At 47.5% G+C, this 25,876-nt stretch overlaps 1 protein-coding gene across 3 annotated transcripts in view; it reads right to left on the bottom strand.

The window, feature by feature from the left end:
- Nucleotides 1-409: 409 nt before the first annotated feature.
- CLIP3 (CAP-Gly domain containing linker protein 3) overlaps nucleotides 410-25,876 on the bottom strand; it is a 121,115-nt gene continuing 95,648 nt past the window's right edge. For all 3 annotated transcript variants that reach the window (XR_010183152.1, XM_063937915.1, XM_063937914.1), the window contains exon 15: nucleotides 410-6,139. Coding sequence is in view for 2 of the 3 variants with exons in the window: in XM_063937915.1 (XP_063793985.1) it covers nucleotides 6,085-6,139 (55 nt within the window). In the remaining variant the exon portion in view is untranslated. The remainder of the gene's footprint in view (nucleotides 6,140-25,876) is intronic.

Raw genomic sequence — 25,876 nt, 5'->3', positions numbered from 1 at the left:
TTGCAAAAGGGAGCCGAGCAGTGACCATTTTAGTGAAGCAAGGCAAAGAAAAAACGTCTGTCCGAGCACTTTCTTGGCTTAAGTAGATGCATCTCTTGCACCAATGATCGGATTGGCACAAAGGGACCTTATAGCGCTTAGTAGCTTAAATTACTGCAACCTCACTTTTGATTTTTTTTACCTTTACAATATACCCTGAAGATGTGGGCAGCTGAGTTTAGAGGTTTGAAAGGGATTTTGGGAGAGCTGCAGAGGATCAGAGGTTACGCAGAGCTCCAGCTGTATGCAGTTTGACCAACCCTGGTCACGTTTCACTGCATTTTTAAGTGATTTAAAACAGTGGGAAAAATAACACTAATAAAAAAAAACTAAGCAGTTGTAAGTAAAATACAGACTTGTGACAAAGATCAATATTTAAATCAGTTTATTATCTGACATACATCCACATGTCCCATATACAAGGTTAGTAAGACCACAAGTTACAGGCAGATCACAAAATTTTACGCAGGGTTACAGGAACAGGCCCCAGAATAGGTTTCAAGGAGAATATGCGGGATCTGCTATATGAGAGAATTAGTGACGTCTGCCCACAGGGGTCATATATTAATACACTTCCTCACAAAGGTGTCCTATATACCTCCACATATATGTGACTGCTTCCATATCTGTACACAGGTAGTCAATCTACTGCATGAATATATATATATATATATAACTATACAGATCACTACCACTGTGTATGTACTCTACGTTGGTCCTTACATTTCAAAAGTAACCATATATTGCATGTTCTACATAAGTTGCCATCTGTATATATGCTCTATAGACGGTGTAAGAGCCTCCCTGCATTCTGAATAGCCCATTAAACCCCAGGTGGGGTGTGCTAGCTAACACTTAGCACAATGTACAGAGATACTCATCACTCACAGCACACGGAATACCCCAGTCTATGTACAGAGGAGGGGATGCATGCGGTGACTAGTTAGTTATGCATGGGGTGACAAGGTGTCTTAGGTCAGGTCTGTGGGCAGTGTCTTCAGAACAACACACCCGGCACTGGAACCAACTCGCCTAATAGGGAACAGAGTTATTGCAACTAGGACACACAAAAAAAGATACTAGAAAAAAAGCTGATAGGAAGACTAGAGTCAGGATGCTAGTAAGATACTGAGCTGTCACAGACTAGGGCCAGTATAATAGGACGATACCGAGCTATCACAGACTAGATACAGGATGATAGAAAGATACTGAGCTATTACAGACTAGATACAGAATGATAGGAAGATGCAGAGCTATCACAGATTAGATACAGCATGATATGAAGATTCCGAACTATGACACAATAGGGTCAGGCTGACAGGAAGATACAGAGCTATCACAGACTACAGCCTGGATGATAGGAAGATTATGAGCTATAACACACTAAGGCCAGGATGATATGAAGATACCGAGCTATCTCAGACTAGGTCCAGGATTATAAGAAGATACAGAGCTATCACACACTAGGGCCAGGATGATAGGAAGATACAGAGCTATCACAGACTACAGCCTGGAAGATAATGAGCTATAACACACTAAGGCCAGGATGATAGGAAGATACCGAGCTATCTCAGACTAGGTCCAGGATTATAGGAAGATATCAAGCTATCACACACTAGGGCCAGGATGATATACACCACAGCCCAGTATAAGATTTCATATGTATAATGTATATTTCAAGTGCACAGTCTGGAACCTGATCCTTAGAGCAAGAGGTGGGGGGCCCATGCAGAGGGGCCCACCGGTGGTTTCCCCGTACCCCTGTGGGCCAGTCCAAGCTTGTACCGAGCTATCACACACTAGGGCCAGGATGATCGGAAGATACAGAGCTATCACACACTAGGGTCGGGATGATAGGAAGATACCGAGCTATCACAGACTAGAGGCAGGATGATAAGAATATACTGTACCAATCTATCACAGACTAAAGGCAGGACGATAGGAAGATACAGAGCTATCGCACACTAGGGCCAGGATGATAGGAAGATACCGAGCATTCACAGACTAGAGGCAGGATGATAGGAATATACTGTACCAAGCTATCACAGACTAGAGGCAGGATGATGGGAAAATACTGTACCAAACTATCGCACACTAGGGCCAGGATGTTAGGAACATACCGAGCTATCACAGACTAGAGGCAGGATGATGGGAAAATACTGTACCAAACTATCGCACACTAGGGCCAGGATGTTAGGAACATACCGAGCTATCACAGACTAGAGGCAGGATGATGGGAAAATACTGTACCAAACTATCGCACACTAGGGCCAGGATGATAGGCAGATACAGAACATACACAGACTAGAGGCAAGATGATAGGAAGATACCGAGCATTTACAGACTAGATACAAGAATATAGGAAGATACTGAGCTATCACACAATATGGTCAGTCTGACGGAAAGATACAGAGCTATCATAGACTACATACAGAATGATAGGAATATACCAAGCTATTACACACTAAAGCCAGGATTATGGGAAGAGGAAGATACCCAGCTATCATACACTAGGGGCAGGATGATAAGAAGATACCCAGCTATCATACACTAGGGGCAGGATGATAAGATACAGAGCTATCACACACTAAGGCCAGGATGATAGGAAGATACCAACTATCACAGACTAAGGCCAGGATAATAGGAAGATACAGAGCATTCACACACTACGGCAGAGAAGACAAGGTATGGTGGTAAAATCACAGAGAAGATACAGGATGATGGGAACATCCCACAAGATACAGGATTATAGGAGCATCTCAGAGTAGACACAGATATATGGGAATATCAGAGTAGACTCAGGATGATGGAAACATCACATAATAGGCACAGGATGGTATGAATATGACAGAGTAGACTGGGAATTATAAGAATATGACAGAAGACACAGGATGATAGCAACACGACAGAGAAGACACAGGATGATAGGAGCATGACAGAAGACACAGGGTGTTAGGAACATGACAGAAGACACAGGATGATAGGAACACGACCGAGACAACACAGGGCAATAGGAACATGACAGAAGACACAGGGCGATAGGAACATCACAGAGAAGACACAGGGTGATAAGAACATGACAGAGAAGACACAGGATGATAGGAACACCACAGAGAAGAGACAGGATGATAGGAACATCACAGAGAAGACACAGGATGATAGGAACATCACAGAGAAGACACAGGATGATAGGAACATCAAGACACAGGATGATAGGAACATCACAGAGAAGACACAGGATGATAGGAACATCACAGAGAAGACACAGGATGATAGGAACATCACAGAGAAGACACAGGATGATAGGAACATCACAGAGAAGACACAGGATGATAGGAACATCACAGAGAAGACACAGGATGATAGGAACATCACAGAGAAGACACAGGATGATAGGAACATCACAGAGAAGACACAGGACGATAGGAACATCACAGAGAAGACACAGGGCGATAGGAACACGACAGAGAAGACACAGGACGATAGGAACACGACAGAGAAGACACAGGATGATAGGAACATGACAGAGAAGACACAGGGCGATAGAAGCATGACAGAAGACACAGGGTGATAGGAACATGACAGAGAAGACACAGGGCGATAGGAACATCACAGAGAAGACACAGGGTGATAGGAACATCACAGAGAAGACAGGGTGATAGGAACATCACAGAGAAGACACAGGGCGATAGGAACACGACAGAGAAGACACAGGATGATAGGAACATGACAGAGAAGACACAGGGCGATAGAAGCATGACAGAAGACACAGGGTGATAGGAACATGACAGAGAAGACACAGGGCGATAGGAACATCACAGAGAAGACACAGGGTGATAGGAACATCACAGAGAAGACAGGATGATAGGAACATCACAGAGAAGACACAGGATGATAAGTATTTGATAGAAAATACATAATGTTAGGAGTTTGACAGAGAAAACACATGATGGGAACATCACAGACTAGACCAGGCAGAAGATGACAGGAAGAAATCAAAATATTCACTGACTAGGTATAGGATGACAACACCAATAATTGGGAGACATTAGAGAAAGGATGTTCTAAATTGAGACAGACAATGGACAGGAGAGATAGATATGTATCCCACTGTGTACACAATGAGAGAGAGGTCACAGGTTCAGGACAGAAGTCTATGAAGAGAGGCATAAATCACTCAACTGCAGATAGATAAGAAGAACAGTAGCAGACTAAAAACAGCATAATGGTAAGAGATTGAGACACGAGTGTCTAGAAACATGCTGAGATATAACACAGAAGACATGGTATAACAGAAATATGATGACATCACAGGTTACTAGAGATGGTATAATAGTGACTGACTGAGACACTGCAGAGCAAAGACAGGATAACAGAAATACACTGACACGTTGAACACCAACAACAAGAAAACAGTGATAGAGTGAGACGCCCCAGACCATCGGCGGCATTACAGAGACTGAGTGAAACCTCACAAACTAGAGACAGGATGATAGAGGCCAATTGAGACATCACAGATTACAGAGTTGATGACAGACTTATGTCTCTGTAAATTCACATGGTATAAAAGGCCAATGCTTGGAGTCCTGGAGAGATGTGGGAGTCTACAGCGGAAAGACCTGAAGTACATACCGATTGTGCAAATCCAACATGTTAGTAGAGGCAAAGGGCCTGATTCTGAGTTGGGTGCACCAGGAACTGCTATTCTGCCTGCTTGCTATCTTATGCTAATGCTAGTATCCCCTCATGTATGCTGATGATCCATCAGCCTTCATGCAGCTTCCCAGCCCGCCCACTGTTTTCATGTCATCAGTAGTATTGCTGTTTACTGTACACACACCCCATGCTGGGTGCAAAAAGATCCAGCAGAAACAGGCGCTCCATCTGCTTCAAACGAGCAAGGGAGCCATGACACTCCCACGAGGCGCCATCAAACGGTCACTGCCCAGAAACGCCCATTTCACAGAATGTCCACGGACAGATTAATCCATCCGCTCTCTCAGTCTCCATCTGTGTGCGTATTCATGGTTGCAGTTGTATAGTCTACTATTGCTTTCTACCACGCTTGCCGTCCGCCATGGAATGTGCCCACATTTGGACCCGCATCCCACTCAGAATCAGCTGCAGTTCCAAGTTCATCTATACATCTGACGTGTTTTACAACTTCAGTAATCCTACAAGAGACCAGGCTCGGTACTGGTAGGTGACTAAGTATAGGGAATGGAGTGTTACATTTCCTAGTAATTATACGGAGCTTCTACAGTTACAGTGGCCCATTCCTTGCCTCAGTGATGATGCTAGCTCTTAGTAACTGGATGGCATGCAAGGACCACTGGTATAACTCACAAAGTGGCTGCCAAAGCTGTGTGCAGAGGATACAGCCAGTGACACAATTTATCTGTTGTCTTCCTATCAACTCTGTCTTCCTATCAACTCTGGTCTCTTATCTGTTCTTAGTTTTTGTTCTAACTGGAAAAACAAACTATACCCTTAGGGGACTGTGGACATTTTTCTCATCACATCCACGTTCTTGTACAAGATGACGCAAGTTTATGGCACATGTGCGGTGCCAGGCAATATATCATAGAACCGGCGGTTTGGCCAAGCCTATATGATCTAGTTGGGGTTCAGTGGACTAATGAGGATGAGTAGATGGTTCCATCAAATGCTTAGTGGAAGTGTCTTATCAGTAGGGATATGAGTGATGTTGCGGAGTGTCAGGAGCAGGATTTTGTGGGTGTAGTTCCTTGTAAGGTAACAGAGTAAATGGCAGTTAGAGAAGGGACAGAGGTGGTGCCAACCCCGGCTGTCCAGCAGAAGGTTCTGGCAGAGAAGCGAGTAAGACCAGAATGAAGCAGGAATGTAATCACCCCCTCCTCCAGGAATTTCTTCTGCACTGAATGGAACAGTGACACACAGAGGGGCCTCTGTATCAGAGGAACATTGGACAAGGCACTGGGGAGTCGGGAGACAGACAGAAGGAGGAGGCAGTCTGTGGCTCCAAATGGCAGGGCTTAGAAGTTGCAGGGCTGGTGGAAGAGAGGGTTAAGATCGCATCTCAGCCCGAAGCAGCCAGGGAAACCAACAGCAGAACAGCAACCTGAGGGAGAAAAGAGATGCCAGTGAATGTATTACACAGAGAGAGCTCACGCCATTGGGAGAGAACAGTGCAGAGAGAGCATGGACATTACACAAGGTCATCACATAGTCAACAAGTTTAAACTAAGGTTCACAGTTTTGCTAGTTTTCTGTGATACAACTTTCCACGTTTGTTTGTATCTGCCTTTAATAAGTATTATCATTAGGAAACAGAGTAGGCTATTTATACCTTTTGGTTTCCACAACCACCTAAATGTGGAACTGATATGGTCAGGAAACAGAATTGGAGCCCAAGTTTGCAAATGAAAGCTGCATCAGGGGCTGTTCTTACCAATACAAAGAGGGTTATAGCCATTTTCTCTGACGTCCTAGTGGATGCTGGGGACTCCGTAAGGACCATGGGGAATAGCGGCTCCGCAGGAGACTGGGCACAGCTAAGAAAGCTTTAGGACTACCTGGTGTGCACTGGCTCCTCCCACTATGCCCCTTCTCCAGACCTCAGTTGGAATCCTGTGCCCGGCTGAGCTGGATGCACACTAGGGGCTCTCCTGAGCTCCTAGAGAGAAAGTATATTTTAGGTTTTTTATTTTACAGTGAGATCTGCTGGCAACAGACTCACTGCAACGAGGGACTAAGGGGAGAAGAAGCGAACCTACCTAACTGGTGGTAGCTTGGGATTCTTAGGCTACTGGGCACCATTAGCTCCAGAGGGATCGACCGCATGGAACCGGCCATTGATGTTCGGTCCCAGAGCCGCGCCGCCGGCCCCCTTACAGAGCCAGAAGCAAGAAGAGTCCGGAAAATCGGCGGCAGAAGACATCAGTCTTCACCAAGGTAGCGCACAGCACTGCAGCTGTGCGCCATTGCTCCTCATACACACTTCACACTCCGGTCACTGATGGGTGCAGGGCGCTGGGGGGGGGGGGGGCGCCCTGAGCAGCAATAAAAACACCTTGGCTGGCAAATATATCACAATATATAGCCCCAGAGGCTATATATGTGATAAATACCCCTGCCAGAATCCATAAAAAAGCGGGAGAAAAGTCTGCGAAAAAGGGGCGGAGCTATCTCCCTCAGCACACTGGCGCCATTTTCTCTTCACAGTGCAGCTGGAAGACAGCTCCCCAGGCTCTCCCCTGTAGTTTTCAGGCTCAAAGGGTTAAGAAGAGAGGGGGGGCACTAAATTTAGGCGCAATATTGTTTATACAAGCAGCTATTGGGGGAAAAATCACTCAGTTATAGTGTTAATCCCTGCATTATATAGCGCTCTGGTGTGTGCTGGCATACTCTCTCTCTGTCTCCCCGAAAGGACTTTGTGGGGTCCTGTCCTCAGTCAGAGCATTCCCTGTGTGTGTGCTGTGTGTCGGTACGGCTGTGTCGACATGTGGGATGAGGAAGGTTACGTGGAGGTGGAGCAGAGGCCGATAAATGGGATGTCGTCCCCTGTGGGGCCGACACCAGAGTGGATGGATAGGTGGAAGGTATTAACCGACAATGTCAACTCCTTACAAGGCTGGATGACGTAAAACAGCTGTGGGACAGCCGGCTTCTCAGCCCGCGCCTGCCCAGGCATCTCAAAGGCCATCAGGGGCTCAAAAAAGCGCCCGTTACCTCAGATGGCAGACACAGATGTCGACACGGAGTCTGACTCCAGTGTCGACGAGGTTAAGACATATACACAATCCACTAGGAACATCCGTTACATGATCTCGGCAATGAAAAATGTGTTACGCATTTCTGACATTAACCCAAGTACCACATAAAAAGGGTTTTATTTTTGGGGAGAAAAAGGAGCCAGTGTTTTGTTCCCCCATCAGATGAATGAATGAAGTGTGTAAAGTAGCGTGGGTTCCCCCAATAAGAAACTGGTAATTTCTAAAAAGTTACTGATGGCGTACCCTTTCCCGTCAGAGGATAGGTCACGTTGGGAGATATCCCTTAGGGTGGATAAGGCGCTCACACGTTTGTCAAAAAAGGTGGCACTGCCGTCTTAGGATACAGCCACCTTGAAGGAGCCTGCTGATAAAAAGCAGGAGGCTATCCTGAAGTCTGTATATACACACTCAGGTTATATACTGAGACCTGCAATTGCCTCAGCATAAATAGTGCTGCTGCAGCGTGGTCTGATACCCTGTCAGATAATATTAATACTCTAAGACAGGGATAGTAGTTTGGTAACATAGAGCATATTAAAGACGTCGTCTTATATATAAAGGATGCACAGAGGGATATTTGCCGGCTGGCATCCAGAATTAATGCAATGTCCATTCTGCCAGGAGGGTATTAGAAACCCGGCAGTGGACAGGTGATGCTGCCTATAAAAGGCACATGGAGATTCTGCCTTATAAGGGTGAGGAATTGTTTGGGGATGGTCTCTGGGACCTCGTATCCACAGCAACAGCTGGGAAGAAAAATTTTTTACCTCAGGTTTCCTCACAGCCTAAGAAAGCACCGTATTTTCAGGTACAGTCCTTTCGGCTTCAGAAAAGCAAGCGGGTCAAAGGCGCTTCCTTTCTGCACAGAGACAAGGGAAGAAGGAAAAAGCTGCACCAGCAGCCAGTTCCCAGGATCAAAAATCTTCCCCCGCTTCCTCTGAGTCCACCGCTTGACGTTGAGGCTCCACAGGTGGAGACAGGTGTGGTAGGGGCGCGTCTCGGGAACTTCAGGGACCAGTGGGTTTGCCCACAGGTGGATCCCTAGGTTCTGCAAATAGTATCACAGGGATACAGGCTGGAGTTCGAGGCGACTCCCCCTCGTCGTTACCTCACCTCAGCCTTGCCTGCTGCCCTCGGAGAAAGGTAGTACTGGCGGCAATTCACAAGCTGCACTTCCAGCAGGTGAAATCAAGGTACCCCTCCTTCAACAAGGCCGGGGTTACTATTCCAAAATGTTGTGGTACCGAAACCAGACGGTTCGGTGAGACCCATTCTAAAATTGAAAGCCTTGAACACTTATATACGAAGGTTCAAGTTCGAAATGGAATCGCTCAGGGCGATTATTGCAAGCCTGGAGAATTTCATGGTATCACTGGACATCAAGGATGCTTACCTGCATGTCCCTATTTACCCTCTTCACCAGGAGTACCTCTAAATTGTGGTACAGGATTGTCATTACCAATTCCAGACGTTGCCGTTGGTCTGTCCCCGGCACCGAGGTATTTACCAAGGTAATGGCCGAAATAATTATCCCGTACTTGGACGATCTCCTTATAAAGGCGAGGTCCAGGGAGCAGTTGTTCGGCGGAGTAGCACTATCTCGGGAAGTGCTACAACAGCACGGCTGGATTCTGAATATTCCAAAGTCGCAGCTGTTTCCTACGACGCGTCTACTGTTCCTGAGTATGGTTCTGGACACAGAACAGGATAAAAAGGGTTTCTCCCGGAGGAGAAGTCCAAGGAGTTGTCGTCTCTAGACAGAGACCTCCTAATACGTATATAGGTGTCGGTGCATCAATGCACGCGAGCCCTGGGAACGATGGTAGCTTCTTACGAAGAAATTCCATTCGCCAGGTCCCATACAAGGATTTTCCAGTGGGATCTGTTGGACATGTGGTCCGGGTCGCATCTTCAGATGCATCGGCGGATAACCCTGTCTCCAAGGGCCAGGGTGTCGCTGTTGTGGTGGCTGCAGAGTGCTCATCTTCTAGGGGGCCGCAGATTCGGCATACAGGACTGGGTCCTGGTGACCACGGATGCCAGCCTTCGAGGCTGGGGGGCTGTCACACAGGGAAGAAACTTCCAAGGCTATGGAAAAGTCAGGAGACTTCCCTACACATAAATATTCTGGAACTAAGGGCCATTTACAATGCCCTAAGTCAGGCTAGACCCCTGCTTCAACACCGGCCGGTGCTGATCCAGTCAGACAACATCACGGCGGTCGCTCATGTAAACGACAGGGCGGCACAAGAAGCAGGAGGGCGATGGCAGAAGCCACAAGGATTCTCCGATGGGCGGAAAATCATGTGTTAGCACTGTCAGCAGTGTTCATTCCTGGAGTGGACAACTGAGAAGCAGACTTTCTCAGAAGACAGGGTAATGAGAATAATAAGAAGGAGAGGAGTAAGAACTATACTCATTGTTCCGGGTGGGCCAAGAAGAGCTTGGTAACCAGAACTCCAAGAAATTATCTCAGAGGACCCATGGCCTCTGCCGCTCAGACAGGACCTGCTGCAGCAGGGGGCCTGTCTGTTCCAAGACGTACCGCGGCTGCGTTGGACGGCATGGCGGTTGAACGCCGGATCCTGAAGGAAAAGGGAATTCCGGAGGAAGTTATCCCTACGCTATTTAAAGCTAGGAAAGAAGTGAACGCTAACCATTATCACCGCATATGGTGGAAATATGTTGCGTAGTGTGAGGCCAGGAAGGCCCCAAAGGAGAAATTTCAGCTAGGTCGATTTCTGCACTTCCTACAGTCAGAGGTGACTATGGGCCTACAATTGGGTTCCATTAAGGTCCAGATTTCGGCTCTATCGATTTCCTTCCAAAATGGAACTGGCTTCACTGCCTGAAGTTCAGACTTTTGTTAAGGGAGGGCTGCATAGTCAGCCCCCGTTTGTGCCTCCAGTGGCACCGTGGGATCTCAACGTGGTGTTGGATTTCCTGAAGTCGCATTGGGTTGAGCCACTTAAATCCGTGGAGCTATAATACCTCACGTGGAAAGTGGTCATTCTGTGGGCCTTGGCGTCGGCCAGGCGTGTATCAGAATTGACAAAAGCCCTTATCTGTATTTTATATGGGAAAGGCGAAATTGAGGACTCATTCCCAATTCCTTCCTAAGGTGGTATCAGTTTTTCATGTGAACCAACCTATTGTGGTGCCTGCGGCTACTTGGGACTTGGAGGATTCCAAGTTACTGGACGTAATCAGGGCCCTGAAAAGTATATGTTTCCAGGACAGCTGGAGTCAGGAAGACTGACTCGCTATTTATCCTGTATGCACCCAACAAGCTGGGTGCTCCTGCTTCTAAGCAGACGATTGCTCGCTGGATCTGTAGCACGATTCAACTTGCACATTCTGCGGCTGGACTGCCGCACCCTAAATCTGTGAAAGCCCATTCCACAAGGAAAGTGGGCTCTTCTTGGGCGGCTGCCCGAGGGGTCTCGGCTTTACAACTTTGCCGAGCTGCTACTTGGTCAGGGGCAAACACATTTGCAAAATTCTACAAATTTGATACCCTGGCTGAGGAGGACCTTGAGTTCTCTCATTCGGTGCTGCAGAGTCATCCGCACTCTCCCGCCCGTTTGGGAGCTTTGGTATAATCCCCATGGTCCTTACGGAGTCCCCAGCATCCACTAGGACGTCAGAGAAAATAAGATTTTACTCACCGGTAAATCTATTTCTCGTAGTCCGTAGTGGATGCTGGGCGCCCGTCCCAAGTGCGGACTGTCTGCAATACTTGTATATAGTTATCGGTAACTAAAAGGGTTATTGTTGAGCCATCTGTTGAGAGGCTCTGTTATGTTCATACTGTTAACTGTGTATCATATCACGAGTTATACGGTGTGATTGGTGTTGCTGGTATGAGTCTTACCCGGGATTCAAAATCCTTCCTTATTGTGTCAGCTCTTCTGGGCACAGTATCCTAACTGAGGTCTGGAGGAGGGTCATAGTGGGAGGAGCCAGTGCACACCAGGTAGTCCTAAATCTTTCTTAGCTGTGCCCAGTCTCCTGCGGAGCCGCTATTCCCCATGGTCCTTACGGAGTCCCCAGCATCCACTACGGACTACGAGAAATAGATTTACCGGTGAGTAAAATCTTATTTGTTCTTCTGTTTCGTTTTTTTTTAAAGACATATGAGGAGATGTATCAAAGCTTGGAGAGAGATAGCGTACAACCAAACGGCTCTTGACGTTTTTCAAACACAGGGCCTAATTCATGTTTGTATTCAAGGGCTGATTATCACGCAACAGAGTAATTATCAGCAAACTGTGTGTGTGCGCTGCGATCACAATGGGCATGCGCGAAAGTGCCGATGCAATCCTGATCGCAGTGACAACTTTGTCACAGAGTGACTGACAGGAAGTGGCTGTTTGGAGGTGTAGGGGGGAGTGTAAGGGAAGTGGTTGGGAAAATACAGTGAATTGTGATGGCGGTCGCATTGAGAAATTAGTCGCAGAGTGAGTGACAGGAAGACAGCATTTGGGGGTGGTAATGGGGAGTTCAGACAGCGTTTTCTTTGCGTGCATAAATTAACAGTTGTGATCGCTCTCTGTGTCTCGGGAGAGAAGCTCAACCGGCATATACAGCTCTGTAGCCTAAAGAACCGCAATTGCATTTGCGTACAAACATGAATTAGACCCACAGCCTGTAACATGGCACTTATATGCTGATCGGTTGGTACTTTATCTTTCTCCACTTTACCTCTCTCCCAGCTTCTCCTCCACAGCCGCCGCTTGATAATAAGATCATATGAAAAATAAGAATTTACTTACCGATAATTCTATTTCTCGTAGTCCGTAGTGGATGCTGGGGACTCCGTCAGGACCATGGGGTTTAGCGGCTCCGCAGGAGACAGGGCACAATAATAAAAGCTTTAGGATCAGGTGGTGTGCACTGGCTCCTCCCCCTATGACCCTCCTCCAAGCCTCAGTTAGGATACTGTGCCCGGACGAGCGTGCATAATAAGGAAGGATATTGAATCCCGGGTAAGACTCATACCAGCCACACCAATCACACCGTACAACTTGTGATCTGAACCCAGTTAACAGTATGATAACAACGAAGGAGCCTCTGAAAAGATGGCTCACAACAAGAATAACCCGATTTTTGTAACAATAACTATATACAAGTATTGCAGACAATCCGCACTTGGGATGGGCGCCCAGCATCCACTACGGACTACGAGAAATAGAATTATCGGTAAGTAAATTCTTATTTTCTCTAACGTCCTAAGTGGATGCTGGGGACTCCGTCAGGACCATGGGGATTATACCAAAGCTCCCAAACGGGCGGGAGAGTGCGGATGACTCTGCAGCACCGAATGAGAGAACTCCAGGTCCTCCTCAGTCAGGGTGTGCCCCTGACCAAGTAGCAGCTCGGCAAAGTTGTAAAGCCGAGACCCCTCGGGCAGCCGCCCAAGATGAGCCCACTTCCTTGTGGAATGGGCTTTTACTGATTTTGGCTGTGGCAAGCCTGCCACAGAATGTGCAAGCTGAATTGTACTACAAATCCAGCGAGCAATCGTCTGCTTAGAAGCAGGAACACCCATCTTGTTGGGTGCATACAGGCTAAACAGCGAGTCAGATTTTCTGACTCCAGTCGTCCTGGAAACATATTTTCAGGGCCCTGACAACGTCAAGTAACTTGGAGTCCTCCAAGTCCCTAGTAGCCGCAGGTACCACAATAGGTTGGTTCATGTGAAAAACAGAAAACACCTTAAGGAGAAATTGAGGACGAGTCCTCAATTCTGCCCTGTCAGAATGAAAAATTAAGTAAGGGCTTTTATATGATAAAGCCGCCCATTCTGACACACGCCTGGCTGAAGCCAGGGCTAATAGAATCTTCACCTTCCATGTGAAATATTTTAATTCCACAGTGGTGAGTGGATCAAACCAATGTGACTTTAGGAAACTCAAAACAACATTGAGATCCCAAGGTGCCACTGGGGGCACAAAAGGAGGCTGTATATGCAGTACCCCTTTTACAAACGTCTGAACTTCAGGCACTGAAGACAGTTCTTTCTGGAAGAAATTTGACAGGGTCGAAATTTGAACCTTAATGGACCCTAATTTCAGGCCCATAGACAGTCCTGTTTTCAGGAAATGTAGGAAACGACCCAGTTGGAATTCCTCTGTAGGGACCTTCTTGGCCTCACACCACGCAACATATTTTCGCCAAATGCGGTGAAAATGTTTTGCGGTTACATCCTTCCTGGCTTCGACCAGGGTAGGGATGACTTCATCTGGAATGCCCTTTCAGGATCCGGCGTTCAACTGCCATGCCGTCAAACGCAGCCGCGGTAAGTCTTGGAACAGACAAGGCCCCTGCTGGAGCAGGTCCTTTCTTAAAGGTAGAGGCCACGGTTCTTCCGTGAGCATCACTTGAAGTTCCGGGTACCAAGTCCTTCTTGACCCATCCGGAACCACGAGTATCGTTCTTACTCATCTCCTTATGATTCTCAGTACTTTTGGTATGAGATGCATAGGAGGGAACACATACCCTGACTGGTACACCCACAGTGTTACCAGAGCGTCCACCGCTATTGCCTGAGGGTCCCTTGACCTGGCGTAATATTTGTCTAGTTTTTTGTTCAGGCGGGACGCCATCATGTCCACCTTTGGTTTTTCCCAACGGTTTACAATCATGTGGAAGACTTCCCGCTGAAGTCCCCACTCTCCCGGGTGGAGGTTATGCCTGCTGAGGAAGTTTGCTTCCCAGTTTTCCACTCCCGGAATTAACACTGCTGAGAGTGTTATCACATGATTTTTCGCCCAGCGAAGAATCCTTGCAGTTTCTGCCATTTCCCTCCTGCTTCATGTGCCGCCCTGTCTGTTTACGTGGGCGACTGCCGTGATGTTGTCCCACTGGATCAATACCGGCTGACCTTGAAGCAGAGGTCTTGCTAAGCTTAGAGCCTTGTAAATTGCCCTTAGCTCCAGTATATTTATGTGGAGAGAAGTCTCCAGACTTGATCACACTCCCTGGAAATTTTTTCCTTGTGTGACTGCTCCCCAGCCACTCAGGCTGGCATCCGTGGTCACCAGGACCCAGTCCTGAATGTCGAATCTGCGGCCCTTTCATAGATGAGCACTCTGCAGCCACCGCAGAAGAAAACACCCTTGTCCTTGGAGACAGGGTTATCCGCTGATGCATCTGAAGATGCGATCCGGACCATTTTCCCAGCAGATTCCACTGAAAGGTTCTTGCGTGAAATCTACCGAATGGGATCGCTTTGTAAGAAACCACCATTTTTCACAGGACCTTTGTGCAATGATGCACTGATACTTTTCCTGGTTTTAGGAGGTTCCTGACTAGCTCGGATAACTCCCTGGTCTTCTTCTCCGGGAGAAAACATCCTTTTCTAAAAACATCATTCCTAGGAACATTAGACGTGTCGTCGGAAAAAGCTGCGATTTTGGAATATTTAGAATCCACTCGTGCTGTCGTAGAACTACTTGAGATAGTGCTACTCCGACCGCCAACTGTTCTCTGGACCTTGCCCTTATCAGGAAAGCGTCCATATTTCTTTTAGGAAGAATCATCATTTCGGCCATTACCATGGTAAAGACCCGGGGTGCCGTGGACAATCCAAACGGCAGCGTCTGAACTGATAGTGACAGTTCTGTACCACGAACCTGAGATACCCTTGGTGAGAAGGGCAAAATTTGGACATGTAGGTAAGCGTCCCTGATATCCAGTGACACCATATCGTCCTGGTTCGCTATCACTGCTCTGAGTGACTCCATCTTGATTTGAACCCTTGTATGTAATTGTTCAAATCTTTTAGATCTCACCGAGCCGTTTGGCTTCAGTACCACAATATAGTGTGGAATAATACCCCTTCCCTTGTTGTAGGAGGGGTACTTTGATTATCACCTGCTGGGAATACAGCCTGTGAATTTTTTTCCAATACTGCCTCCCTGTCGGAGGGAGACGTTGGTAAAGCAGACTTCAGGAACTTGCGAGGGGAAGACGTCTCGAATTTCCAATGTACACCTGGGATACTACGTGTAGGATCCAGGAGTCCACTTGCGAGTGAGCCCACTGCGTGCTGAAACTCTTGAGATGACCCCCCACCGCACCTGAGTCCGCTTGTATGGCCCCAGCGTCATGCTGCGGACTTGGCAGAAGCTGTGGAGGACTTCTGTTCCTGGGAATGGGCTGCCTGCTGCAGTCTTCTTCCCTTTCCTCTAACCCTGGGCAGATATGACTGGCCTTTTGCCCGCCTGCCTTTATGGGTACGAAAGGACTGAGACTGAAAAGACTGTGTCCTTTTCTGCTGAGATGTGACTTGGGGTAACAAAAGTGGATATTCCAGCTGTTGCCATGGCCACCAGGTCCGATGGACCGCCCCTTTATACGGCAATACTTCCATGTGCCGTCTGGAATCTGCATCACCTGACCACTGTCGTGTCTATAAACATCGTCTGGCAGATATGGACATCACATCTACTCTTGATGCCAGAATGCAAATATCCCTCTGCGCATCTCGCATATATAGAAATGCATCCTTAAAATGCTCTATAGTCAATAAAATATTGTTCCTGTCAAGGGTATCAATATTTTCAGTCAGGGAATCCGACCAAGCCCCCCCCCAGCGCTGCACATCCAGGCTGAGGCGATTGCTGGTCGTAGTATAACACCAGTATGTGTGTATATACTTTTTAGGATATTTTTCAGCTTCCTATCAGCTGGCTCTTTGAGGGCGGCCGTATCTGGAGACGGTAACGCCACTTGTTTTTATAAGCGTGTGAGCGCCTTATCCACCCTAAGGTGTGTTTCCCAACTCGCCCTCACTTCTGGCGGGAAAGGGTATACCTCCAATAATTTTCTATCGGAGGAAAACCACGTATCATCACACACTTTAATTTATCTGAGTCAGGAAAAACTACAAGTAGATTATTCCCACCCTACATAATACCCTTATTTGTGGTACTTGTAGTATCAGAAATATGTAACACCTCCTTCATTGCCCTTAACATGTAACGTGTGGCCCTAAAGGAAAATACGTTTGTTTCTTCACCGTCGACACTGAAGTCAGTGTCCGTGTCTGTGTCGACCAACTGAGGTAAATGGGCGTTTTTACAAGCCCCTGACGGTGTCTGAGACGCCTGGACAGGTACTAATTTGTTTTCCGGCCGTCTCATGTCGTCAACCGACCTTGCATCGTGTTGACATTATCACGTAATTCCTAAATAAGCCATCCATTCTGGTGTCGACTCCCTAGAGAGTGACATCACCAATACAGGCAATTTTCTCCGCCTCCTCACCAACATCGTCCTCCTACATGTCGACACACACGTACCGACACACAGCACACACACAGGGAATGCTCTGATAGAGGACAGGACCCCACTAGCCCTTTGGGGAGACAGAGGGAGAGTTTGCCAGCACACACCAAAAACGCTATAATTATACAGGGACAACCCCTTATACAAGTGTTTTCCCTTATAGCATTTTCACATATGTAATCATATCGCCAAATAAGTGCCCCCCCTCTCTGTTTTAACCCTGTTTCTGTAGTGCAGTGCAGGGGAGAGCCTGGGAGCCTTCCTCACAGCAGAGCTGAGCAGGAAAATGGCGCCGTGTGCTGAGGAGAATAGGCCCCGCCCCCTAAAACGGCGGGCTCTTCTCCCGGAGTTTGTGAGATCTGGCAGGGGTTAAATACATCCATATAGCCTCAAGGGCTATATGTGATGTATTTTAGCCATAAAAAAGGTATAATACATTGCTGCCCAGGGCGCCCCCCCCAGCGCCCTGCACCCTCAGTGACCGCTGGTATGAAGTGTGCTGACAACAATGGCGCACAGCTGCAGTGCTGTGCGCTACCTTATGAAGACTGAAAGTCTTCTGCCGCCTGTTTCTGGACCTCTGGACCTCTTCAACTTCGGCATCTGCAAGGGGGGTCGGCGGCACGGCTCTGGGACGAACCCCAGGGTGAGACCTGTGTTCCGACTCCCTCTGGAGCTAATGGTGTCCAGTAGCCTAAGAAGCAAATCCATCCTGCACGCAGGTGAGTTTACTTCTCTCCCCTAAGTCCCTCGTAGCAGTGAGCCTGTTGCCAGCAGGACTCACTGAAAATAAAAAACCTAACTTAAACTTTTATTCTAAGCAGCTCAGGAGAGCCACCTAGATTGCACCCTTCTCGGCCGGGCACAAAAATCTAACTGAGGCTTGGAGGAGGGTCATAGGGGGAGGAGCCAGTGCACACCACCTGATCCTAAAGCTTTTATTATTGTGCCCTGTCTCCTGCGGAGCCGCTAAACCCCATGGTCCTGACGGAGTCCCCAGCATCCACTTAGGACGTTAGAGAAAGTGTTGTTATCTTTTTCTGCTGTTTGTTTGCAATACAACACTTGCAAAGGAAGTTTTGTTTCAACTATGGGGGTTATGTAAAAGGTTTTGAGATTACGGAACCTGCAGAATTTTGTCAAATTCGTCTCTCACTTTTAAGCGGTAAATAGTTATAAGGCAAAATTGGCATTATAATGGATTTGTGTTTTAAATTTAGTGGCAAACTCTCCAAATTCGGTTTTGTAATCTCAGAACCTAGTACATAAACCACTATATGTTGGAAAGGAAGAGGCGGACCATCTTCAACAAATTAATTTGCAAAGAAATTGATCAAGCTTTGCACAAACCACCTCATTTATTACATTTATTATATATTGGCCAGTAACAATACATGTCCTAAGGTCTGTCAACTATATGGTGTCGACCTATTGACTATCTAATAACATAGGGGTAAAACTGTAGAAGTCGGAAAATATTGCAATACACACACCACATGCAAACACCACACAGATGGCATCCATATATGTACTTAGTCTGGCGTGCGTGCAGCATACTCGCAAATTGCGTACAATCGCCTCCCACGGGAGTGCGCGTACGGGCGTGGTATGAGCAATTACAGAAAGATTCTTACTTGCAATGGAAATTAATACAGACACATGCCACATGACCCAGCCTGTGTCGAGTCACTGTTCACACACACACACACTAATCTAACCAAACATGCACATCCTTCCAAAACAATGTCTTGTTCACTCCTATGTTTGAACAGACCCCCTGGTCTGTGAAGAAAGACAAACACAAACCAAACAAGACATCGTTTGGTGGGGGCCAGAACAATGGGAGACATATATCCCAATAGATACGCACAAGCTTGTGGTTGCAAATTATTAACTACTGGCAGCCTGCAGTCTAGAAAACCTTTGAAAGATAGATATAATAAGCAGGGAAACAAATATATATATATATATATATTTATTTGTGTGTATCTTGAGAATGGTTGGTCATTTCATGTGTAGGATCATGTTGCTTGGAAATAGCATGACAGGGTAACCTAATGAACATGGAAATATCTGTCACACATTGCATGTTTCCCAAACTTGGTGCACACATTGCACATAGTCTCCCCTTTCCCCTCATGCAACTTTTACTTATTTGCAAGGCACAACAAGGGAATTATACACCTTTACAGTATGCGAGGGGACAGTAACTGATCAGAGCATCATGCATGGTATCTACGTGTTCGGATAATTATGAGTAATAATCCGGTGTTAGTTTGGAGAAGATCGCATGTCGTTGCGAATAGTTATTCGCAAAGGCAGATTAAAGGTATATTTGTGTTTATTATGTACTTGGTATGCGGTGGGAATCCAGAGCTGACCAGCAGTACACACCCCTGGATCAAGGCATCGCCCATCTCTTCAAACCGACCAATGACCTCTCCTGTACTGTAAACGACCATCCCTCCAACCAATCGGTGGAGAGCATACAACCCCATTGTATTGTATTTTGGGCAAGGGTATATAAACCGGTTCCGGTATGAAAGATAGATAGTGTCTAGTTAGACAGTCAATAGATAGACACCATATGTTAGACAGACATTAGGTCGACAGGGTCAAAATGTCGACATGGAAAGGGTCGACATGCAAAAGGTCGACATGGAAAAGGTCGACAGGTCAAAAGGTCGACATGGCAGAGGTCGACAGGTCGACAGGGTCAAAAGGTCGACATGAAAATGGTCGACATGAAAAAGGTAGACACCATGTTTTTTGCATTTTTGTGCTTTGTGTGGATAGTTTTGTCATCTGGCACCCCAATTGCAGAAAGGCATACCCTCGCGGGGCTCGCTTCGCTCGCCACGCTTCGGGCACGGTGGCTCGCTGCGCTCGCCACAAGGTTTATAACCAACTCTATGCCGACATGGATAGAGAAAGTATGAAATAATCCAAAAACATGTTAAATTAAAAACACACATTTCTCTGACGTCCTAGTGGATGCTGGGAACTCCGAAAGGACCATGGGGAATAGCGGGCTCCGAAGGAGGCTGGGCACTCTAGAAAGATTTATGACTACCTGATGTGCACTGGCTCCTCCCACTATGACCCTCCTCCAAGCCTCAGTTAGATCTTGTGCCCGGCCGAGGTTGGATGCACACTAGGGGCTCTCCTGAGCCTCTAGAAAGAAAGTATAGAATTAGGTTTTTTATTTTCAGTGAGACCTGCTGGCAACAGGCTCACTGCAGCGAGGGACTAAGGGGAGAAGAAGCGAACTCGCCTGCTTGCAGCCGGATTGGGCTTCTTAAGCTACTGGACACCATTAGCTCCAGAGGGATCGACCGCAGGCCCAGTCCTTGGTGTTCGGTCCCGGAGCCGCGCCGCCGTCCCCCTTACAGAGCCAGAAGCAAGAAGAGGTCCGGAAAATCGGCGGCAGAAGACATCAGTCTTCACCAAGGTAGCGCACAGCACTGCAGCTGTGCGCCATTGCTCCTCATACACACTTCATACTCCGGTCACTGAGGGTGCAGGGCGCTTGGGGGGGGGGGCGCCCTGAGCAGCAATAAAAACACCTTGGCTGGCAAAAATACCACAATATATAGCCCCAGAGGCTATATATGTGGTAAATACCCCTGCCAGAATCCAGAAAAAAGCGGGAGAATAGGCCGCGGAAAAGGGGCGGAGCTATCTCCCTCAGACACACTGGCGCCATTTTCTCTTCACAGTGCAGCTGGAAGAAAGCTCCCCAGGCTCTCGCCTGTAGTTTTCAGGCTCAAAGGGTTAAAAAGAGAGGGGGGGCACTAAATTTAGGCGCAATATTGTATATACAAGCTGCTATGGGGGAAAATTCACTCAGTTATAGTGTTAATCCCCACATTATATAGCGCTCTGGTGTGTGCTGGCATACTCTCTCTCTGTCTCCCCAAAGGGCTTTGTGGGGTCCTGTCCTCAGTCAGAGCATTCCCTGTGTGTGTGCGGTGTGTCGGTACAGCGGTGTCGACATGTTTGAGGAGGAGGCTTATATAGTGACGGAGCAGATGCCGATAAATGTGATGTCGCCCCCTGTGGGGCCGACACCAGAGTGGATGGTTAGGTGAAAGGTATTAACCGACAGTGTCAACTCCTTACATAAAAGGGTGGATGACGTAACAGCTGTGGGACAGCCGGCTTCTCAGCCCGCGCCTGCCCAGGCGTCTCAAAGGCCATCAGGGGCTCAAAAACGCCCGCTCATTCAGATGGCAGACACAGATGTCGACACGGAGTCTGACTCCAGTGTCGACAAGGTTGAGACATATACACAATCCACTAGGAACATCCGTGACTTGATCCCGGCAATAAAAAATGTGTTACACATTTCTGACATTAACCTCTAAAAATGGGTTTTTATGTTTGGGGAGAAAAAGCAGGCAGTGTTTTGTTCCCCCATCAGATGAATGAATGAAGTGTGTGAAAAGCGTGGGTTCCCCCTGATAAGAAACTGGTAATTTCTAAAAAGTTACTGATGGCGTACCCTTTCCCGTCAGAGGATAAGTTACGCTGGGAGATATCCCCTAGGGTGGATAAGGCGCTCACACGGTTGTCAAAATAGGTGGCACTGCCGTTTTAGGAACGGCCACTTTGAAGGTACCTGTTGATAAAAAGCAGGAGGCTATCCTGAAGTCTGTTTTTACACACTCAGGTACTAGACTGAAACCTGCAGAGCGTGCTGCTGCAGCGTGGTCGGTGACCCTGTCAAACATACTAGTTTGCTAACATGAGAACATATTAAAGACGTCGTCTTATATATGAGGGATGCACAGAGGGATATTTTGCCGGCTGGCATCCAAAATGAATGTAATGTCCATTCTGTCAGGAGGGTATTAGAGACCTGTCACTGGACAGGTGATGCTGACTTTTAAAGGCGCATAGAGATTCTGCCTTATAAGGGTGAGGAATTATTTGGGGATGGTCTCTGGGACCTCGTATCCGCAGCAACAGCTGGGAAGAAATATTTTTACCTCAGTTTTCCTCACAGACTAAGAAAGCACTGTATTATCAGGTACAGTCCTTTCGGCTTCAGAAAAGCAAGCGGGTCAAAGGCGCTTCCTTTCTGTACAGAGACAAGGGAAGAGGGAAAAAGCTGCACCAGTCAGCCTGTTCCCAGAATCATAATTCTTCTCTCGCTTCCTCTGAGTCCACAGCATGACGCGGGGACTCCACAGGTGTAGCCAGGTACGGTGGGGGGCCGTCTCAAAAATTTCAGCGATCAGTGGGCTCGCTCACAGGTGGATCCCTGTTTCATTCAAGTAGTATTTCAGGGGTACAAGCTGGAATTCGAGATGTCTTCCCCCCGCCGTTTCCTCAAATATGCCTTGCCGACAACTCCCTCAGGCAGGGAGGCTGTGCTAGAGGCAATTAATAAGCTGTATTCCCATCAGGTAATACTTAAGGTGCCCCTACTTCAACAAGGACGGGGTTACTATTCCACACGGTTTGGGGTACCGAAACCGCATGGTTCGGTGTGCCCTTTTTTTATAATTCAAGTTCAAGATGGAATCGCTCAGGGCGGTTATTGCAAGCCTGGACGAGGGGGATTACATGGTATCCCGGGACATCAAGGATGCTTACCTGCATGTCCCCATTTACTATCCTCGCCAGGAGTACCTCAGATTTGTGGTACAGGATTACCATTACCAAGTCCAGACTCTGCCGTTTGGACTGTACATGGCACCGAGGGTGTTACCAAGGTAATGGCCGGAATGAATACTCCTTCGGAAAAGGGGAGTTTTTAATGATCCCGTACTTGGACAATCTCCTTATAAGGGCGAGGTCCAAGGAGCAGTTGCTAGTCGGGGTAGCACTATTTTGGAAAGTGCTACAACAGCACGGTTGGATTCTAAACAGTCCAAAGACACAGCTGTTTCCTACGACACGTCTACTGTTCCTGGGGATGGTTCTGGACACAGACCAGAAATAAGTGTTTCTCCCGGAGGAGAAGGCCAAGGAGCTGTCATCTTTAGTCAGAGACCTCCTGAAGCCAAAACAGTTATCGGTGCATCATTGCACGCGAGTCCTGGGAAAAATGATAGCTTCCTACGAAGCAATCCCATTCGGCAGGTTCCATGCAAGAACTTTTCAGGGGGACCTGTTAGACAAGTGGTCCGGATCACATCTTCAGATGCATCGGCTGATAACCCTGTCTCCAAGGACCAGGGTATCTCTACTGTAGTGGCTGCAGAGTGCCCATCTTCAAGAGGGCCGCAGGTTCGACATACAGGACTAGGTCCTAGTGACCATGGATGCCAGCCTTTGAGGCTGGGGGGCAGTCACACAGGGAAGAAGCTTCCAGGGACTTTGGTCAAGTCAGGTGACTTCCCTACATAAATATTCTGGAACTGAGGGCCATTTACAATGCCCTGAGTCAGGCAAGGCCTCTGCTTCAAAACCGGCCGGTCCTGATCCAATCAGACAACATCACGGCAGTCGCCCATGTAAACCAACAGGGCGGCACAAGAAGCAGGATGGCGATGGCAGAAGCCACAAGGATTCTCCGATGGGCGGAAAATCATGTGTTAGCACTGTCAGCAGTGTTCATTCCCGGAGTGGACAACTGGGAAGCAGATCTTCTCAGCAGACACGACTTCCACCCGGGAGAGTGGGGACTTCATCCAGAAGTCTTCCAAAGGATTGTACACCATTGGGAAAGGCCACAGGTGGACATGAAGGCGTCCCGCCTCAACAAAAAGCTATAAAAGATATTGCGCCAGGTCAAGGGACCTTCAGGCGATAGTTGTGGACGCTCTGGTAACACCGTGGGTGTACCAGTCGGTTTATGTGTTCCCCCCTCTGCCTCTCATACCAAAGGTACTGAGAATAATAAGAAGGCGAGGAGTAAGAACGATACTCGTGGTTCCGGATTGGCCAAGAAGAGCCTGGTACCCAGAACTTCAAGAAATTATATCAGAGGACCCATGGCCTCTACCGCTCAGACAGGACCTGCTGCAGCAGGGGCCCTGTCTGTTCCAAGACTTTCCGCGGCTACGTTTTGATGGCATGGCGGTTGAACGCGGATCCTAAAGGAAAAAGGCATTCCGGAGGAAGTCATTCCTACGCTGATTCAAGCCAGGAAAGATGTAACTGCAAAACATTATCACCGCATATGGCGGAAATATGTTGCTTGTTGTAAGGCCACAAAAGGCCCCAACAGAGGAATTTCAACTAGGTCGATTTCTGCATTTCCTACAAGCAGGAGTGTCTATGGGCCTAAAATTAGGCTCCATTAAGATACAGATCTCGGCTCTGTCGATTTTCTTCCAGAAAGAATTAACTTCAGTACCTGAAGTTCAGACACTGTAAAAGGAGTGCTGCATATTCAGCCCCCGGTTGTGCCTCCAGTGGCACCTTGGGATCTCAACGTGGTGTTGAGTTTCTTAAAATCACATTGGTTTGAACCACTAAAAACCGTGGATCTAAAATATCTCACGCGGAAAGTGGTCATGTTATTGACCTTGGCTTCAGCCAGGCGTGTATCAGAATTGGCGGCTTTGTCATATAAAAGTCCTTATCTGATTTTCCATATGGAGAGGGCAGAATTGAGGACTCGTCCCCAGTTTCTCCCTAAGGTGGTATCAGTTTTTCACTTGAACCAACCTATTGTGGTGCCTGCGGCTACTAGGGACTTGGAGGATTCCAAGTTACTGGACGTAGTCAGGGCCTTGAAAAATTATGTTTCCAGGACGGCTAGAGTCAAGAAAATTGACTCACTATTTATCCTGTATGCACCCAACAGGCTGGGTGCTCCTGCTTCTAAGCAGACTATCGCTCGCTGGATCTGTGACACGATTCAGCAGGCACATTCTGCGGCTGGACTGCCGCATCCTAAATCAGTGAAAGCCCATTCCACAGGGAAGGTGAGCTCATCTTGGGCGGCTGCCCGAGAGGTCTCGGCTTTACAACTTTGCCGAGCTGTTACTTGGTCAGGGGCAAACACGTTTGCAAAATTCTACAAATTTGATACCCTGGCTGAGGAGGACCTTGAGTTCTCTCATTCGGTGCTGCAGAGTCATCCGCACTCTCCCACCCGTTTGGGAGCTTTGGTATAATCCCCATGGTCCTTTCGGAGTTCCCAGCATCCACTAGGACGTCAGAGAAAATAAGATTTTACTCACCAGTAAATCTATTTCTCGTAGTCCGTAGTGGATGATGGGCGCCCATCCCAAGTGCGGATTGTCTGCAATACTTGTAAATAGTTATTGCTAACTAAAGGGTTATTGTTGAGCCATCTGTTGAGAGGCTCAGTTGTTTTCATACTGTCAAACTGGATATAGTATCACGAGTTGTACGGTGTGATTGGTGTGGCTGGTATGAGTCTTACCCGGGATTCAAAATCCTTCCTTATTATGTCAGCTCGTCCGGGCACAGTGTCCTAACTGAGGCTTGGAGGAGGGTCATAGTGGGAGGAGCCAGTGCACACCAGGTAGTCATAAATCTTTCTAGAGTGCCCAGCCTCTTTCGGAGCCCGCTATTCCCCATGGTCCTTTCGGAGTTCCCAGCATCCACTACGGACTACGAGAAATAGATTTACCGGTGAGTAAAATCTTATTTTGTCTATCTTTTTTATGTCGACAATTATCATGTCGACCTTTTGACCATGTCGACCTTTTGACCCGTCGACCTCTTCCATGTCGACCTTTTGACCTGTCAACATTTTGACCTGTCGACCTTTTCCATGTCGACCTTTTGATCCTGTCGACCTTTTGACCCTGTCGACCTAATGTCTGTCTAATATATGGTGTCTATCTACTAAACGGATAGGAT

Source organism: Pseudophryne corroboree, chromosome 8 (genome assembly GCF_028390025.1).
Source record: "Pseudophryne corroboree isolate aPseCor3 chromosome 8, aPseCor3.hap2, whole genome shotgun sequence".
NCBI classification, from domain to species: domain Eukaryota; kingdom Metazoa; phylum Chordata; class Amphibia; order Anura; family Myobatrachidae; genus Pseudophryne; species Pseudophryne corroboree.
Note: the sequence above shows the minus strand (reverse complement) of the source record. Positions and strands in the feature narration are given on the sequence as shown.